The 19,399-nt window shown below is 44.8% G+C and overlaps 1 protein-coding gene across 2 annotated transcripts in view; it reads left to right on the top strand.

Moving 5' to 3' along the window:
- The first annotated feature begins 4,641 nt into the window (after positions 1 to 4,641).
- PLCD1 (phospholipase C delta 1) overlaps positions 4,642 to 19,399 on the top strand; it is a 107,727-nt gene continuing 92,969 nt past the window's right edge. The window contains exon 1 of one of the 2 annotated variants that reach the window (XM_032794638.2): positions 4,642 to 4,864. In XM_032794638.2, coding sequence (XP_032650529.1) covers positions 4,831 to 4,864 — 34 coding nt within the window. In that variant the 5' untranslated portion in view covers positions 4,642 to 4,830. Of the gene's footprint in view, positions 4,865 to 15,276; positions 15,874 to 19,399 lie in introns of those variants that run through there. The other variant, XM_032794637.2, reaches the window with a different exon arrangement.

Genomic DNA, 19,399 nt, shown 5'->3' with positions numbered 1-19,399 from the left:
CCCCAACATGCTATAAAAACTCCATGGCCTAACTAGTTTTCTGCATATAAAAGCCGGAGCCAGCATTAAGGGGTTGCAAGCAGAGCAATTGCCTGGAGTCCCATGCCACAGAGGCCCCCGCAAACGAAGTTCGGCTTCAGCCTCCGGTGGCAAGATTCAAGGCCATAGATTTCAGCCCCATGTGGTGAAGCTTTGGTCCCAGTGAGTCTAACACTGGCTCTGCTTAGTGGCCCCCCTGAAACCTGCCTGCAGCCCCCACAGGGGGCCCCGGACTCCTGGTTGCGAACCACTGCACTAGAGAGCAATGCCAGGTGCTTTCTCAGTACTCTTCCCCAGTTCCCTGTAAGTCAGACCAGAGCAATCCTGCACGGGTGGGAGATGGACCCGATGATCAACGCCGCGTGTCTTTTCCATTTCTATCTTCTATGATTCTATGAAGATGGAAGCTTCCTAGAAAGCAATGATACATGGTGATGTGGAGTATGTTTTGTGGAGCTGTAACGAAGGTCACACATATGTACACTTCTGAGACTGCCAGCACATAACTCAGTCCTGACTGTGGTGGTGACATTTTGTGATACAGACATTTGAGACTTAATTTCCAGAGGTGTCGTGACTCCCCATAACTCCAGCAGAAGACAGTGGGAGGAAGAGGCATTCAGCAGCTCTGAATATTAGGTCCATGTTGCTCCTCAGGAAAAGGACTGAGGCCACAAATTCACTGGAAATGTAACAAGCCATTGAGTGGCTGTCTGGTGGGAATGAATGACTTTTGGTTGCTACTAACTTGTTTTGTATTTGAAGAGTCTATCCAGGGGTAAAATAATCTTCATCCAGTTTCCAGCCCTGTGGTCCATTCACTCTTCTTGAAGATGGACATGCTTGATCTCTCAGATGATGACCTATCTCCACAACTAGTGCTGCCTGCTGGCTCATTCAAGAAACTACACTGGTGCTGGTTTCTGTTAATGTTGCCAATGGCATATGCTATGTTAATAGCTGAAGCTTAGTATTTACCTATCTACCTTGCTAGGTATTTATATCAGAGTCATAATATAGGAGCTGGGTATTTGAGCACCTAGTATCTTTAGAGAGTGGAAAAGTTAGCACAAGCGCCAACTTTAACTGCATTCAGAATGGGGCGAGCAATTTGAAGATGAAGCTTTAAAGATCAGGAAAGAACCGATAGTACTCGGCACCCAGTGGGAAGCATTTCTCAGCCTCTGTTAACTGTGAATTGAAATGAATTACGAAAAACAAACACATTCTCTTGGAGCTTTCTGGTGATGGCTGCCATTGCACTAATGTGTTGGTGACATTAAATTGGCTCTCATCCTGTTCTAATACAGGTTCAGCCAGATGAAGAACCGTGTTCTCAACGTTTCATTGCGTTTCTTAAATTCATACCTCTTCACCAGCCAAAGCCTGAATGTGGGACAGAATGTGTGACAAAGACCCAAAATGAGGGTCACACAGATTTCATTCATGGAGGAATCTTAAATTGCTGTGGGATTCCTTTCATTACTGTAAATGATTCCTTCCATCTCCTCAGTTTTCTATTTCCTTATTTCTGACATAAATTATTTCCCACAAACAAAGGAGGGGAACCCCATATGTGCATGGAAGGCAAGTAATGCTGGGACTAAAAAGAGTGTCCTCTTTTGAAATGAGGGCCAGCTGAGAGGTATGCAGCACCCTATGTGCTTGCAATCAGCTGTAAGGCTTAATTATGTAAGTATATTGTCCCAGCTTCTGAAGTTTGGACAGCATAGGCCTATCCTCTAGATCAGGGGTAGACAACCTATGGCACACGTGCCGAAGGCGGCACACGAGCTGATTTTCAGTGGCACTCACGCTACCCGGCTCCTGGCCACCGGTCTGGGGGGCTCTGCATTTTAATTTAATTTTAAATGAAGTTTCTTAAACATTTTAAAAACCTTATTTACTTTACATACAACAATAATTTAGTTATATATTATGGACTTTTAGAAGGAGGCCTTCTAAAAACATTAAAATATATTACTGGCATGCAAAACCTTAAATTAGAGTGAATAAATGAAGACTCAGCACACCACTTCTGAAAGGTTGCCGACCTCGCTCTAGATATACAGGTACAACTCCCATTGCTTTCCTTTATCTGAGGTCAGAACTTAGGCCCTAAGTGGGTTATTTTCTTGTTGGTCTATTTTGCCCTGAGTTTTCATGTATAACTCCTACTAGCCTCACGGTGTTATGTTTGTGTTCACCAAGGAGACAAAACATACCCATAAGGCTGTGAGTTAGTGAATTGGCTGATTCATGCACAATTTAATCTTCTCCCTTCTGTTACCACTGGTTCCTGAAGCCCTTCAAAGTGCCGTGCATCCTCCATTCATCTCAAGGGATGACAGCACAGAAACTCAAACAGTTTCATTCATGTACATGAATTCTGTTGATCTTGAGAGGACCAGAAGCATGTGGGCTGGATCTGAGGGAGCCCTACCCCAAATGTAATAATTCTCTGCACTGCTGTGGTGTGACTATTTCTGGAATACTGTTTTGGGTTCTGGGCACTAATTTACCAGAGAGATAGTGGTAACTGGAGAGAAACAGAGAACAGCAAAATGACAACATCATTTAAGTTTCATGTGACCACTTTGAAAAAACTCTGCTCCTCTTCACTTACCCCACTTGTCAAGACTATATTGCCCCCATCACTTCCGCTCCACTAATGTTCCCAAGCTTCTTTGCCCATTTGTTAGTTTCTTGTGCAATCACCTCTGTGCTTTCTTCCACATGGCCCACAATATGTGTGATAGAACTTCCCTGAGCACATCTGTAAAGCCCCTACTCTGTCTATATCGAGACCCATGTCTACCATATTCCCTATGATGAAACTATCTGACTTGTATATAAATTGCCTATTCCCCTTCCCCAGCCGATATCTCCATATTTGTTCTGAAATGGTGGGGTCCTCCTACCAGAGACAGTCCTTCTTGAGTGTTTGGAAAATGCCTGGCAAATGGTGGGCATATGGATGATAATATATAATAAAAATAGTAACAACAGCAAGGAGATGGGAGGACTGGTTTGTAGAAAGGCAGTGAAGGAGCTAAATGTCTACAGCTTGGCTAAGATTTAGATTATAAATTCTTTGCGGAAGGACTTTCTTTGTGTTCTGTGTCTGTGCAGGACCTAACACAATGGGCTCTGAGGTGCTACTGCAGTACAAAGACTCGTAAGAATGATTCACAGAGCTGGTTGAAAATGTTTAATCTAAAAGGGTTTTTTTGACAAAAAAAGACTTTTTGACCAAAATGAAAATTTTCAATTTGCTTAAAATTTTTCCTTTTCTTGACCAAAAAAAAAGGTAAATGGAAATGAGAATACTCATTTTGTTTTGAAAACTTTCTCTTTTCATGTTGTTTTATTTTTTGGCTGGGCTTTGCCACTTTTTCACTTTGATCCTCTTTTCAAGTAGAAAATAGCAAAAATGGGAGGGGAGGGAGTAGAGGTATGTCTACACTACCCACCAGATTGGAGGGCAGTGATCGATCCAGTGAGGATCGATTTATCATGTCTAGACTAGACATGATAAATCAACTCCCGAGCCCTCTCCCATCGACTCCTGTACTCCAGCGCCTCGAGAGGCGCAAGCAGAGTCGACGGGGGAGCAGCAGCAGTTGACTCACCATGGTAAGTCGATCTACGTACGTCGACTTCAGCTACATTATTCATGTAGCTGAAGTTGCGTAACTTAGATTGATTCCCCCCCCCCCCCCGCAGTGTAGACCAGGGCTAAGTGAGCTAATATCACTTGTTTGCAACATCCGTGTCCCAGATCTTCAGCTGCAGCAAACTGGCAAAGTTCCATTGACGGCTATAAATCTATGCCGATTTATACCAGCTGAGGCTCTTGCACTGTATCTTTTCTAGTTTTGTATCCAAATGCCCCTGATTAAAAAACAATTTGTTTTTTAGGGGAGGTTTCCCCCCAATCTGGAGTGCTCTACTCTCACCATGCAAGAAGTTCCTTTCTGTTGTAGGCCAAAATATAACTCAAGAACAGGGAAAGACGTCTGTAGAAAATCAATTTAACAGAGTAAAATTTTGGGGCAGGGCAGAATCCTTCTACATTCCACTTCTGTGTCTAGAATTTATAGCCTGTAAAGTCTCCCCTCTCTAAGTTCCTGTGTCTATTCTGAGTGTGCTTGTGGTTTGCAGCTATTTCTATTTCTGCTCTTGGCAATTTGTTCCATACACTTTTACTCCCTCTGCAGAAAGTAATTTCTCCTGACAAGTCCTTTAGTCTTAATGCCCAGGCGTTGGCTTCTGTAAGAGACTTTCTCTGGATTGGGGGCCTCTTACCCTCTGGGATAGTTTTGTGGCATCCACTTTCTTCTGTGAACCGCAAATGTCTCTGAAAAGAGCAGAAAGTGAATAAAAGGGTGTTTCTGCCAATCTCAGCCACAGCAGAAACGGCTGGGATGAACCAATGGGCGGAGGCCTAGATTTCAGCTGCAGGCAGGGACTTGAGAGCTGGGAGGGGTTTGTGCTGTGTGCAGAGCAGGCATTTGGGCTCTTGGCATCTCATAATCATTCTCTGTGTTGTGGCTGTAGCAGCTCTCTCCTGCAACAGAGAAATAAATGAGTCAGTCGTGCAGAGGAATACGTCCACGCAAAGTGAGGGTCCAGTGATACCAACCAGCCTGGCTAACGGACTTGTCACGAGGACAGAAAACAGAGTGAGCCTGGCATATCAGGCTCCCACACCAAGTCACGTTCCAGCATCTGGGCACATCTGTTCCAGGAGCTCTTTGCTGCTTCTTCACATCTGCACCTTTCCCCACAATGGAATACAATGGCAGTTTCTTTCCTTGCAATAGTAAGTCAATAGTGGAGACTATAAATATCTATGTATTTGCAGGACTTCTTCTAACTCTTCCAGAAGGGTGTGTGTGCGTGTGTGTAAAACTTCATACAGAACCGCTGCAGTGAGTAATGTTACAGTGATGTGTCACTGGTCAAACCTTACACCTAGGAAACGACTGATATTTCGTTTTCATTGGGGTTATTTGTGTTTGTCGGAAGGTGTTTCAAGGATGTGGAGCTGTGATAATATGAATGGAAGATTCCAAAAAGTTATGCTTCAACTATCCTTTTGAAACACACTAAAATTTCTTCATGATGAGACTGAGGCTTTGTCTATGCTGCACTTTTGTCCATAAAACTATTGTCGTTCAGGGGTGTGAACCCCCACCCCAACGTGAAAAGTTTTACTAAGAAAAGCACTGGTGTGGACAGTGCTGCTCTCATTGGGGGTGGATTTATTTTGTTGGCGGGAGTCCTCTCGCCTGCCGACAAAGAGCGGCTACACTGCGCACCTTTTAGTGGCATGGCCGGAGCGGCACAGCTGTGTTGACATAGCCTGAGACAATGGGACAGGACAGATCCTCAGCTGGTGTAAACTGTTCTAGCCCCTTTGAAATCACTGGAGCTGTGACCATTCATACCACCTGAGGAGCTGCTTGCCATTCAGGATAAAAGCTACTTTAAAAATGTATCTAAAATGAAGAAATCTCCTCCTCGTTTCCAGTGAGGGAGACTTATGTGGTCTGAATCCATGTATTTACAGCAACTAGGAGCTTGATAACAGGAAGAGGAGTTAATCAGAACTCCCTTATTCCCTTCCCCAACTTTACTATGTTATTATGTTACCACTTCATGTTATTTTATTCTCTTTAATGAGCAGAAACAGATAAGCACCGTGCATACCTATGGCTTATGTACTGTAATGGGACATTATGATCTAGTAGTAATTGAAAGAGTGTGTTCAAGTGCCTATTCTTTTTCAAAGGCATCTGTGTAGGTGATCTCTTGTTATAGAGGCAATTTAAACTGAAATATATAGACAGATAAATGAATAAGTGCCATGCATATCTGTGGCATTAAATATAATCATCCGTTTTCAACGAGAGAAATGGGGGTAGGTCCCACATGCTCAGGATATCTTTTCTCCGGGGTTGTCAGATGTTAGAAATCCATCAGTGGGGTGAAATCGGGGTTAATGCTAGTCATTGCAGGGGAATTATTCATTATACAGCTCATCAGGGAAAAGAAAGGCGAGGAAGGCATCTGGAACTATTAGGAATCATTCCCATTCCGACTTCTAGGTCATTTTTAAGTGGCTACTATTCAGTCTTGGGAACTGACTAGTTGTTAGGATTTCAGTGGCTGTTTGTATTCTTCACTGCTTGTCTGAAGCAAAAAAGAAGTAAATATTGCATAATCTTAGCACTTTTTTTTTAAATGGCAATTCTTAAGATTAGAGTCCTTTCATGCACACACACAAGCACAGCAGTACCTTCATATGCCAAACTGCTCAGGTGAGCAGAGTTACTCACATGCTTACCTGTGTGCAGGATCAGGGGAAATATTGACCTGTCATGTATGTCAAAGTGTCTAAACTGCACAAACTCTCTGGTGATAGGTGCATTGTAAAACGGGTGGGCAGTGTGGCAGATAGACGTTGAAGCTCCTGCTGTTTCTAAATCTGGGTCTAGTGGAGATATGGTAATTTAATGTATGTTACAAAATTAAAATAATTAAAATGGAGAAGACCATCAGAAGAAACAACAAGCACAGAATAATTCTGAGCTTAATTAATCCAGTGGTTCTTAAAAGATTATCTGGGTATATTTTACTTAATCGGTTCTCTACCTGCGGCATACAATAGTTTAGTCTCCTATAGGCTGTAATACATTGGTCTAATGTTGGTACCTAAGGATAGCTAGCAGGTGCTGGGTGGTGTTGGTGGCCTGTTATATACAGGAGGTCAGATTGGATGATATGGGGGCGTCTCTTCCGGCTTTTAACACTATGACTCTAAAGACATTCAAGATATCTATCGTCCATACTAACAAGCCATAAAAGTCCAATACATGCATTACAAGCTAGTGAGTGTGCTCAGTAAATCTGTAGGCTGGTTTGTTGAGTAGAGATGGGCAGAGAGCTGGACTGGTCAAGTTTTGCCAGTTACACTGGTACAGCTCCAATCAATTAACTTTTCTGTGCTTCATGTCTGGACTTGTTTGGTTCAACTGTAGGTGCCTCAAGGCTGAGATCTTATCTTATTACTTGTTCTGTGAAATGCCATCTCCATTTATCAGGCAAGAAATCTGCTGGATTCCGCAGTCCATTAATTGTTTCTCTTCTACCTCTACCTGGTGTTTCTATCACAGTTCATCAGTTAAAACATGGCCTACACTGTGTGTGAAGGGCCACAGCCACATTAAAGGAAGGCGACTGCATTATGCTGCAGCAAAAATACTGGAGTGGGAGTCAACAGTAACGGGGTTGAATGGTTCACTTTCTTGTTTCCCATGTCCCCATCAGGGCCCTGAGGATTGTCCCCTTCCCCTTCCTGAATTAAACCCCTGAAGCCACATGTCATAGTCCCTATCTTTTCTACCTAGAGCACTGGACCAGCTCTGTTTGGAATCTAACACTGTTAGGCAAAGAGGGGTTCCTGCTGAGTAGTCTGCAGCCATCCCTTAATCGCCCCAAAGGTTTGGCATTGTGCTGATCTTTGCAGCACAGTTAGTTCTGGGTAGGGAAAGGCTGGGACCAGGACTGTCTGTTAAACTGGAAAGGATTCCTAACCCACACATAACTAACCTCAGAGGTTGTTCTGACTAGGAGTGAATAGTGATGGTAGCACCCAAAGCCCTCAGTTGGGATTGGGACCCTGTTGTGCTGGGTGCTGAAATGCACATGGAGCCCAGGGTGAAGACCAGGCCCAAGCACAGACAAAAATAATACGTGGGGCAACAGTTCGGGCATGCCAGGGTGTGAAGGCAGAGCTGTAGGGTGGATTCATGCAGGGGGATGGGCCTTCATGAGGAACTTGAAGAGGAAGAAGGAGCACATATGGCAGGTCGGGAGGCTGCTCCATGCAAAGGGGCAGGGATAAAGCTGCTGAGAGTGGGAGAAGGCAATGACGGGAGGTGGAAAGGTTGGAAGGTGTGCAAGGAATGGGGGAGAGGGGGAAGGGAGAGCAGAGATAGAGCTGAGATCGTGCAGGGCACTGAAGGCCAGGATGAGGATCTTCAACTGGTGACCTTGAATGCACAGCACTGGCAGGCATGGCCAGCCTTACGGGTCGGCAGTGTGGCAGACTGCCCTGGGTGCTGTAGTCGGGGGGAGGGGTGCCATGGAGGCAAGGAGCAGGGCAGGGCTGGGGTGTGAGGCTGAGGAAGGGAGCTTGGGGCAATGTGGGGGAGAGGCAGTGGGGTCTGGGGGCGATGGGGGGTGGGGAGGCCCGGGGAAGCAACACAGGCCAGGGGTTACACATTCTCCCAGGACGACATTTTCGCTAAGGCCAGCCCAGCTGGTAGGCATCATTGCAAACGATGTGGGGAGCAAAGAGTAATTCCACCTAACTCAGCGATGAAAGAGGTGTAACCAAGCGTGGCTGCAGGAAAGCCACAGAGAAGTATGAGGTACTTGTAGATAACCCTGTCTCAAGTGATCGTGCAGTTTCACGCGATTCCCAGTTAACACCAGACATAGGTCCCAGACTGCTGGAAACTCAGGCCCCAGGTTCACTGAAGGGCTTCTGAACGTTTCTGCAAACAAGGGCCACATTTCGAATTGGTAACTACCCCCCTGCTTGGAACCATAGCCCTGTCCATGCTAGCAATAATCTAACCTGGTTTAGGAGAGAATTATTACACGGACCATGACCCCATTGTGCTAGGTGCTGTACAAACACAGAACAAAAAGAGTCCCTGCCTCCGAGAGCTGACAATCCAAGTTTAAGAAATGTTTCAGTAATGTGGCTTCATCAATGGAAGTGAAATGTTGCTACATGAAACAGCTTTCCAAACTGGTTTAGTGCTCCCACATTACCCCTCCAACAACAAAAGTCTTATGCACTCAACCATATTAAGTGAGAACAGGATTCAAAACCCAGTCCCCTAGCAGCATTCAAACACTGTTCTGAAATGCAGTTTTTGAATGGCTGAGAAATTACTTATTGCAAGCAGACCCCGTGCTAGTGTTTGAAAGTGGCAGTGTGGCCACAGATTCAGAGCGATCCCTGAAATGGCCTGGCAAGTGTTTAAAGTGAACATCCGTGGCTCAACGGGTAAACTTTAAAGCCCTCACAAGACAAAATGGATCAGCACAAACACCCTCAAGCACATTTGCTGTTGTGAAGGGAGGAGCAAGCAAAGGGGAGGAAAGGAACAGGCAGAGAAATTCTAAGTCTAAGCAAACCTGCAATGGAAAAATGAGGCTCGAACCCACATTACCTGCTTCGTGAATTAGCTTATTCCTAGGATCACCACAAGGTGGAACTTGTTACATATTCTGCATACCAGAGGATGTGAAACTAAAAGCAATAACTGTGAAGTCGCAGAATCATAGGCCTGGAAGTCACTGCTTTCCTTGGAAGCATGGGACACTCTGGAGAAGCCAAGGGCATTGCTGATGAGGAATTTCTTTGTTCTTCTGCCGCAGGTTCTTTTACACTTATGGAGATGTGTAAGTTACTTACTTATAAGTGCTTAGCTAGAAGATGGTGGGTAGGGCCAAGGAGAGCAATTCTGCACCTTTCACCAGCAGTAAATTCACTAAGAAAAATGAAAACTACTCCCAGGAAGTGTCACCTTTGGTCTGTCTTAGATTGTTTCCTCAACACAGTGTGAAAGCTCTAGTGCAGATTATGGTGTATAGAGAACGATGGCTGATTAGAGGAGAAGTTAGCCCCCTAACACTGAGATGACCTGGGAATTACTTACACCCCCTGCCAATGGCTAAGAGTGTGTGAAGTACTGTAACATGCATCTTGACTGTCTCAGTTCCTGTAACAGGCATATTGCATACAGATTTTCCTCTCACAACAGTTTTACATGGGTATAACTCCATTGACATCAATAGAATCTGGCCTCAAGGGTGGCAAAACTGATGTCTCCAAGGGCAGTCTGAATAGCTGTAATATTGCAGTGACCCTGCCTGACACATACTAAGGGCTGGTCAACACTGAAACTTACATAGCTACATACTCAGGACTAGACTGAAAAATCCACACCCCTGAGAGACATTGTTAAACCAACCTAACCCCAGTGTAGACAGCATGAGGTCGATGGAAGAATTCTTCTGGCAACCTAGAAACTCTCTCTTGTGGAGGTGGATTAATTACAGGAGTGGAAGAATCCCCCTCATTATTGTAGTGTCAACGCTGAAGCGGTCCAGTGGCATAGATGCAGTATTTTCAGCGTAGACATGACCTCTGATAAACCTCAAAAGGAACCACAGTCAAGGGAAAGGAGTGCTGTGAAAGCTGAGAGCTCCGTCTCCCCACGGTTCTCATTCCCTTTGACTAACGCTTCTCTATAGACGTTGGTTTCCACAGTGATGTCTTAGGGCCAGATCCTCCTATCCTCACTCACATCTGGCCTGATTCTCAGTTTCTAGATTCCTTGGTACTGTTCTAGTAGTGGCAAGGGGCCTTAGTGCAGCTGAGAGGTAGCTTATTCTGGGAGTAGTCCCATTGGTTTCAGTAGGGCTATTCACAAAGAAAGGTGCTACTCAGCAGGATGAAGAGTATCTGAATCTGGCATTAAATGAATGTTGCCTGGAGGGATTTTTTCAGAGGGTGGTGGGTGTCGATCTGAGTGCCAGCTTTCTCTTCCTGTTTTTAGTCTCTGTAATGCAAGTGTACGCTTTGCATGGCACGGTTTAGGTCCCATGCAGGAGCAGATGTAACAGTTAGGCTATGACTGCCCTAGAGAGCTTACAGTGGAGCAGTCGCACTGATGCAGCTGTGCTGCTGTAAGCTCTCTGTGTGGCCGCTCTAAGCCAACAGGAGAGAGGTCTCCCGTTGGCTTAATTAGTCTAGCCCCGGCGAGTGGCAGTAGCTGTGTTGGCAGGAGAAGCTCTCCCACTGACATAGTGCTGCCCACTCCGGCGCTTAAATTGGCATAAGTTATGTCACGTCAGAGGAGGTGGCTAATTCACACCCTTGAGCAACATAATTTATGTTGACTTAAGCTGTAATGTAGCCATAGTCTTAGTTCAGTAAACTAGGAGTATATCAACATTCCAAATGAAGGCGTGATTGCAGTGCAGGGAGGCATAATTACACAACTTTTAATCTAGCTGGCAGAGGTAACAGTGGTAGTCAGGAGGTGGTGGCATGGCCTTCAGTGTGAACTATTCACCCCGGTATGTACCCGCTGGGGATCCTGGGCATGAACTCGGGTTGCTGGCTCACATCAGGGTCTGTTCTGCCGTGTCTTCAATATGGTTGTTATCCGTTCTAGCTAGATTAAAGCTAGCACAGGAACGTCTACCTGATTACGATTACATCCTAATTTGTCATAGACCAGGGGTAGTCAATTATTTTTTGTCAAGGTCCAAATTTCTTGGTCAAGGTATAGTCAAGATCCATACTCCAGAGGAAAAAAAAAATGATACTGATAATAAGTAAATAAAGAGATTTTGGAGTCTGTTCAAAAGCATCTGGCGGTCAGGATTAGGCCCACAGTTTGCCTATTGACTACCCCTGCTGTAGACATATGTACTCACAGGGTTGAATTAGAACATCGGAGCCAATTTTGAATGTGGATCTGGATTTAAACTTTGCAGCTTAGTCCCTTCTTTGTATTTTGGTGTGAACAGCATATTGTTGTTTTCCCTTGTGTGATGTTCTGGTTGTCTGAGTACAGTTCCTGAGTATCTCGTCCAATGGGCTCATTCCAGCCCCTTCTGAGAGAAAGAAAGTTGGAAACTTTTCCCACTTCACCTTCAGACATTTACATTCTTGCAATTCAAGTTCTTTGGAGATCGTATTGGGGTTTGGGAAGCTACAAGAGGAAATGTGGCACTGGCTCTTTTCACTATTGTTCAGTACGATTCTCCAAGGAGCAGTTGGTATCTAATGATGGAGGTGTCACGCTCATTTTCCAAGAGACAATGCAGTGAATGTACTATTTGCACTAGGCGTATAATTCTGCAGAATGACATTATTCCTATTTTACATACCATAATGACAGAAAATTCAGCAAACCCCAGGTTGGGGAATATTGTCCAAGTTTGACACTATTGCCATTTTGTAAGGAATTCTGACAATAACTGGGCAAGCACATGAAGTGGAGGTGAGATTATAATGTCATTTAAAAGAGAAGTATTTTTCCTACATTTACAAGTGTAGGGCCTGTAGTGTGTGACCTTTGCCCTCTGGAGGAAATTTCCATTGACATCAGGAGGAGTTACGTAACGGGTATGTGCTAAATAGTCATGATTATTCATGGTACAGGATCTTTCATCCCTTACATAATAATGAGTTACAGCATCTTCAGTCACCAAAGGCCTCGTGTTCTGGTTGTGTGAGCGTGGGGCTAGGAGCCAAGCATTCCTGCATTCTAATCCCAAATCAGACATTAATCTGGGCAAATCAATTAACTTTTCTGCTGTTATTTGTATTACAGTAGTAATCAGTAATCAAACCCCCTTCGAGATCACAGGCCCATTGTGCTAGGTGCTGTAGAGGTGGAGAGTAGAAGGACATTCCTGACCCAAAAAGCTCAAAAATTGATCTGCATCCTATAAAACAATAATGCTACCTTTAATAGGAGCATGGTGGAGAGTAATTAGTATATTTGGAAAATGCTTTGAAGGTGTGAGCTGTATGTATAATTATTGTTATACATGTATACTCCTTTTCATTCCAAAGAATCCTTAGATCATTTCCTTTTTACTGTCTCTAGGATCCTCACCTTTCTCTCCATCTAAAGGGCTCACTTCCTTGGCATCTAAGGCCCAGATCCTCAAGCTATTTAGGTACCTAACTCCCTTTGAAATAAGGCAACTGGGCCTGAGGATCTGGGCCTAAGTACTTAGCTAACTTTGGGACAAGATTCTGCCATCCTTTCAATGAGTAGTGCCTTACTGTATGAGTAACCCTACTGAAATCAGTGGGACTGCTCACTAAGGCCCTGATCCTGCAAAAACTTATGTACATGGAAAACTGTAGTCACACGAGTAATCTCATGTGATTTCAGTGAGATTGCTCATATGGGTAAAGTTGCATGGTTGCGGAAGCGTTTCGAGGACTGGTATCCAAGCAAGGTACTATCCAGTGTGAGTAAGGGTAGGAGAATCTGGCCTGTAACATATACACAGGAATCATTCCCTTCCGCGCTGAATGCAGCCAACTCTGGAACGTAACATGATATCATGTAACACATATTGTGAGTAGGTAATAATGTATAACACGTAATGTCACGCTCTCACCATCAGGAAGGTATACTCAATGTTTGTAAAATATGTCACCTTTCTGTAACCCCAAACTCCAATGAAATAAAGATCTGTTGTTTTCCAAAGCAAGGCTTTCTGGCCCAAAGCCTTCACTTTTGTTTTAAAACCAGAGTTTCCTGTCTCCGAAGCCCCAAAGTAAAATCTAGCTTGCACATTGCTGCATTTGTGATCTGCCTAACCTGGGTAAATGCCCATACTGCTCCAGATGGTTTGTCCAACTTCAGTGAAGGGGGATAGCTCTTTACTCACAACAGTCTTGAAGATCAGGTAGATCTTGCACTTGAGCAACCTGCATTGTTTAAAAATGAATTAGTGCTGGTAAGAACATAAAGCAGGGATGTTCCGTGTGCTCCAAGTTGGAGCCCTAGGGGAGTGACACTAGCTGCTGCCAGGTCAGAAAGACATGTTAAAGGAAGCAAATTGCCAGCTTTGCCAGGTGATTGGTGCTATGCTATGGTGCTTTGTTTTTCTGTTTAATTAGGCTGGTATCCAGTGCCATGCTGTGTGAATTAAAAGTGCTGTTTAGAGCCCCATCTTGTAGTTCATAGATATTATAAGACCTATTAGATCATTCAGTCCATCTCCAGGCCAAGGTAGGATTTCTCCCTAGAGTTCATAACTCCCAATGAGATCCTTGCCAGAGAATACTCTGCAGGGGCAGGCCCTTAAACATCTGTGAAGAGTAAAAAACCCCAAACAATTATGTACTTATAAGTGAGAAATTTTCCTCTCTAACCTGTCTAATCCCTGGTGAAAATGGTCAGTAACTTCCTAGCCAGAGGATGCATTTCCCCTGTCCTCCAGTTATTTGTCTGTGGCTTGCAATCACATTCGCTAAATATGACAAAATCTTGTTTGTTTACTGCAGTTCCAAAACCCGTCAGTGGCTCTCACTGATCCCCAAGGCATTTCACTATTAAACTCTGCAGAGGGCAGCAGCAAATGATTCTGATCATGTCTTTGGGTTTGATCAAAAGAGCCAGATTATCTATGCTGATGCATGAGTTTATGACTTATGGTTCCTGTGAAAGGTGTAGTGAGAACGGACAGAGTATAGTGGTCCTAGATAAAGTGTCTCTCCCCCCCCCCCCCCCCCCCCCGTACTATAAAACCTCTTTTCTCTGCCACTTGGAGTTTTGATCTAAAAACCAATGACTGGCTTAGCCTCCTTATGGAAAGACTAAAACCAGCATTAGAAATACATAGTAGCTTACTCTTATCACTACTACATCTCAAAGCCTGATACAAAGGAGGTTAGTATCATTGCCGTCACTTTACAATTGGGGAAGCGAAGATGCAGAGAGGTGAAGTAACTTCTCCAAAGTTACCCAGCAGGACAGTGACAGAACCTGGCTCTTCTGAGTCCGAGTCAGTGCTCTGTCCACTAGGCAGCACTGCTCCTCTCCTTGTTACCCACACAGGGAGCTGCGCATGCAGCAGTAACAGGAAATGTTAGGGAAACAAGGCTAGTATAGCTAAGACCTCACCTCTAAAAGTGCCAGCCAGGATTCAGAAAAGAAAGATGCTCTGCTCTTTGGGAGTCTGTCTTTAGAGGCCCCAGCTGAGATCATGGCTCCATTGTGCTAGGCACTGTACAAAGACGTGGTAAGTGATCCAAAGAACTCCCAGCACGAGTAGATAAGACAGACAAAGGGTGGGAGAAGGGAAATATTTTCCTGGTTTTGCAGATGGGGAATGGAGCCACAGAGTAAGTGACTTGCCTGGGGTCACACAGGAAGTCTTTGGCAGAACTGGGAACTGAACCCAGAGCTCTACTCTAGTGCATTAACCACAACTGATACAAACACACGGGTGCGGTGGCACCTTCTGGCTTGAAGTGCTTTCCATCATATGCAGGGCTTACAGTTTGGTTCAGTGGCTCTCAGCACCCCCACTATACCAACTGTTCCAGTGCCACTGTACAAAATGCAGTTCACACGCACATTTGGACTCTTTTAACCCCATTTTCACACGCCGAAGGAAATGCCTTCGCTCCGCTTCACCAACAGGGGTTGCTAGCCTACAGGATCCTTGGAACAAGCAGGGCTGTGGACGTTGTCAGGGTCGCTACAACAGACCATCCTTTGCATCTCTGATCACGCTGAGCTGACAAGCCCTGAGCAGAGGCAGGAGTGACATCTGGGAAGCTATTTGCCCTGGAGGTGACGCACAAAGAGTTTAATTGCGCGGAGACTTTACCCTTCTCCACCCGGGGAGCTGCTGTAACTTCTCCTCCAATCTCTGCTGCATGTGCAGCAGCCTGTGAACAAGCCAGGGAGGAGAGACATCCCATCGTCACACCCACAGCCTGCCTCCTCCTCCTGCTGCTGTTGCTTGCTTCCTGAAGCTTGGGAGTTGTTTAACAACAATCACTGTGGGGAATTTGGATGATCAGGGAAGGACCAGGGAGGCTGACGGCTCCCCAATCCCTTCCAGCACCCAGTGCCTCCCCCTGAATCCCAGGCTGGACCATGCAGTGCTTCTGGAGACAACCCAAACACAGCAAATCCCAGGACAACTTCTTGCAGGAGCAGAGCAATAGAGTGGCAACGCAGAATGGCATCAGACTGGGTAAGGGACGAGTCAGAGCCAAGTCCTCAGTGCTGTTTTGCTAGCGGCTCGTCTAAATCTAATCTTGGCACTCTCTTAGTAGCGGTGGCAGAGGCACTAGTCTACCCCACCCAAAAGTAAACTCCGAAGCTCTTTTTAAACTCCGGAGGTTTCTTTTCTCTAACCACCCTCCAGATGTGCAGGCTGTTCGGTTTCAGGCATGGAAGAAGCTTGGATCTTTCGGGCTAAGAGTCCATTTCTAAATCTCTTGTTGCCTTTGTGCTGAAATATTACCGAGCTGTTGATGGCTGTACGGTGGATGTATAGGGCACAGTGATTTTCCAGTCTGGTTATCAATACTACATTATTATTAATGATTTTTATTGTTATGGAGCCTAAAGTTACATGAAAGGGTCTGAATTAGATTGGTTAAAAAACCCAAGAAATTCAGAGCAAGTTTCCTAATCTCTGCATTATTCACCGATCACTGGTTACTGTTGTGTGGATTTACACAAGGGATGATTTTGGCTCAGCGTCTTTCCTCTCAGCAGATCTACCCTGGATACAAGGGTGCAGGTGGAAGTTGGAGGAGTTTCAGACTTTACCGCAGCATTGCTCTGGCTTTTATCCAAAAGACCTGTTTGCTTTCTAAACTAACACCATTAGATCTGAGCTACAGCGGATAGTAAACGCAGGGTGTGGGTGTGCGTTACTGTGGTTGATATTTAAAATATTGTCAAAGCATATAAATCCTGCTTGTCTGTAGATGATATGGAAATGCCTATTGTTACAGTCTCATGTACACATCTCATGAGTGCATCTGTCTTCTGGGTCTCTATTTCAGCGCTATCACTGAAATTTTCACTGTAAGGTTGGGACAGATCAGGTATTGGGGTTATAAGGGATGCCATTTTTAGGGTCTTTAAATTGAAATCCTTCCCGGTTAGGGACTTTGTTTGCGAAGGCTCATCTACTCTGTAGTATTGTGTGTTCTCAGCGTGTTATTTTGCTATTATTAAATATGACACATTTTACTCTAACCATTGTGCACTAAATAGCCCAGGATTATAATATTTTAAAGTATGAGGTTGGTATTTATTGGGGAGAGGGGAAGGTGGCAGCAGGAGTGCACCAGGGTTTTTGGCGCCCTAGGCAGGGGTCCTTCCGTGCTCCTGGTCAGCGGCAATTCTGCGGCGGGGGGGTCCTTCCGCACTCCCGGTCTTTGGGGCACTTCCGTGGTGGGTCCCGGAGTGAGTGAAGGACCCGCCGCCGAATTGCTGCCAATGACCCAGAGCGTGGAAGGACCCCCCGCCGCCGAATTGCTGCCGATGGCGGCAAAATGCCGCCCTCCCAAATCCTGGCACCCTACGCGACCGCCTAGGTCACCTAAATGGAAGCACCGGCCCTGGGTGGCTGCCTTTTGAAACCATATTTTTGGAGATTTAATTTTTTTTTTTGACCCATACAAAGACACGTCGATAATTTTACGGTCAAAATATATTTTGTATAATGCAGAGGCTGCTAAGTGAGACCCCAGTCCTGCAGCCTAATCTGTGCAGGTTTAGGACCTAAAATGGAAAGCGACCCCAGTGTGGAGGGCTTGGTAAAGGGCCTCAGTGCGAGGTATGCCTACTATTTGCCCAACTTAAGTTCTGTTATCATCATATAACTGGAGAGAAATGTCTTTAGACTACTCTGTAATATTCTCAAGATCTTTAAATAACATGGTAATAAAACCGATGTGTATTGTGACTGTGGTTTCTTTCATACAAAATCTTCTGAAGCCGCAGTGGATGGATCTCCCATTGATGTAGAAAGTAGATATTCAAAGCAAATCCCATTAGCTTCAAACAGGATGTTAGACAAGAAAATCTTGTCAATGGGAAAATCAAGTCTGAGATTATGAGCCTTCTAAGAACAGATTTGTTTATAGAAAGTAATTCAAATAAACACCTAGGAGTGTTGTCCCATTGACATCTATCTCTGGTATTTATCTGGGATCTTATTACTATAGTATCTGAGCATCTCACAGTCTCTCATGAATTTATCTTCACAGCATCCCTGGGTGGTAGGGAGGTACTGTTATCCCCATTTTACAGAGTGGGAACTGAGGTACAGAAGAGTGCAGTGACTTGCCTAAGCAGGGATGCTAGAACAGTTGGTATAGTGGAGGTGCTGAAAGCCATTAAACCAAACTGCAAACCCTGTATACGATAGAAATCGCTTCAAGCCCAGGGGTGCCACAGCACCCCATGTTACATAGGAAGTCTGTGGTGGAACAGGGACTCAAACATGGGTCTTCTAAACACTTAGGCTAGGGCCCTAACCACTAGACCATCCTTCCTCTGGAGAGCAAAGCCCACAGTTCTCCCCAGAGCCGGTATATCGCAGACAGTGCCCGCTCAGCTATACCACTGTGCTTCCACACTTTGGAAAGAGGGTAGCTCACTCTGGACTTTGTGTCACTATTGATATGGCTGAGATTTGAACTCTTCTTTAGCCAAAAGGGTCTGTGTCATTATAGAATCATAAACACAAAAACAACAAGGAGTCTGGTGGCTCCTTAAAGACTAACAGATTTATTTGGGCATAAGCTTTTGTTAACCATGGAAGTGTATGCCCAAATAAATCTGTTAGAATCATAAAAGCGTAGGACTGGAAGGGACCTTGAGAGGTGTTCTAGCCGGTCCCCTGGACTCAAGACCAGACTAAGCATTATCAATCATTCTAGACCATCCCAGACCAGTGTTTGTCTAACCTGCTCTTAAAAACCTCCAATGATGGAGATTCCACAGTGTCACTAGGCAATTTATTCCAGGGCTTAACCACCCTGACAATTAGGAAGTTTTTCGTAATGTCCAACCTCTAAGCCTCCCTTGTTGCAATTTAAGCCTATTGCTTCTTGTCCTAACCTCAGAGATTAACGAGAACAAATTTTGTCCATCCTTGTAACAACCTTTTATGTACTTGAAAACTGTTATCATGTCCCCTCTCAGTCTTCTCTTCTCCAGACTAAACAAACCCAATTTTTCCAATCATCCCTCATAGGTCATGTTTTCTAGACCTATAATCATTTTTGTTGCTCTTCTCTGGACTTCTCCAATTTGCCTAATCTTTCCTGAAAGGTGGCTCCCAAAACTGGACGCAATATTCCAGTTGAGACCTAATCAGCCCAGAGTAGACCAGAAGAATTACTGCTTGTGTCTTGCTTACAACACTCCAGCTAATACATCCCAAAATGATGTTTGCTTTTTTTTTATTTTTTTTTGCAAGTGTTACGTTATTGACTCATATTTAGCTTTTGATACACTATGACTCCCAGGTTCCTTTCTGCAGTACCCCTTCCTATACCAGCCTCCTGAGCCATACAGTGCCCATCGGGGGTGGGAGAAGGGAGCTAGTCACATCCCTCCAGCATCCTCCTCTTTCTTTCCCCAAGTTCTCAGCCTTGGCTTTTCCACTGGCCCTGCCCTCTCTGCTCTCATTTCCCCCTAGCTTCCCTGCCTCCTTGCTCTCTCCCATCCTTTTCCATGCAGCCTCTTTTCCT

Source organism: Chelonoidis abingdonii, chromosome 2, assembly GCF_003597395.2.
Source record: "Chelonoidis abingdonii isolate Lonesome George chromosome 2, CheloAbing_2.0, whole genome shotgun sequence".
Lineage (NCBI taxonomy): Eukaryota > Metazoa > Chordata > Testudines > Testudinidae > Chelonoidis > Chelonoidis abingdonii.
Note: the sequence above shows the minus strand (reverse complement) of the source record. Positions and strands in the feature narration are given on the sequence as shown.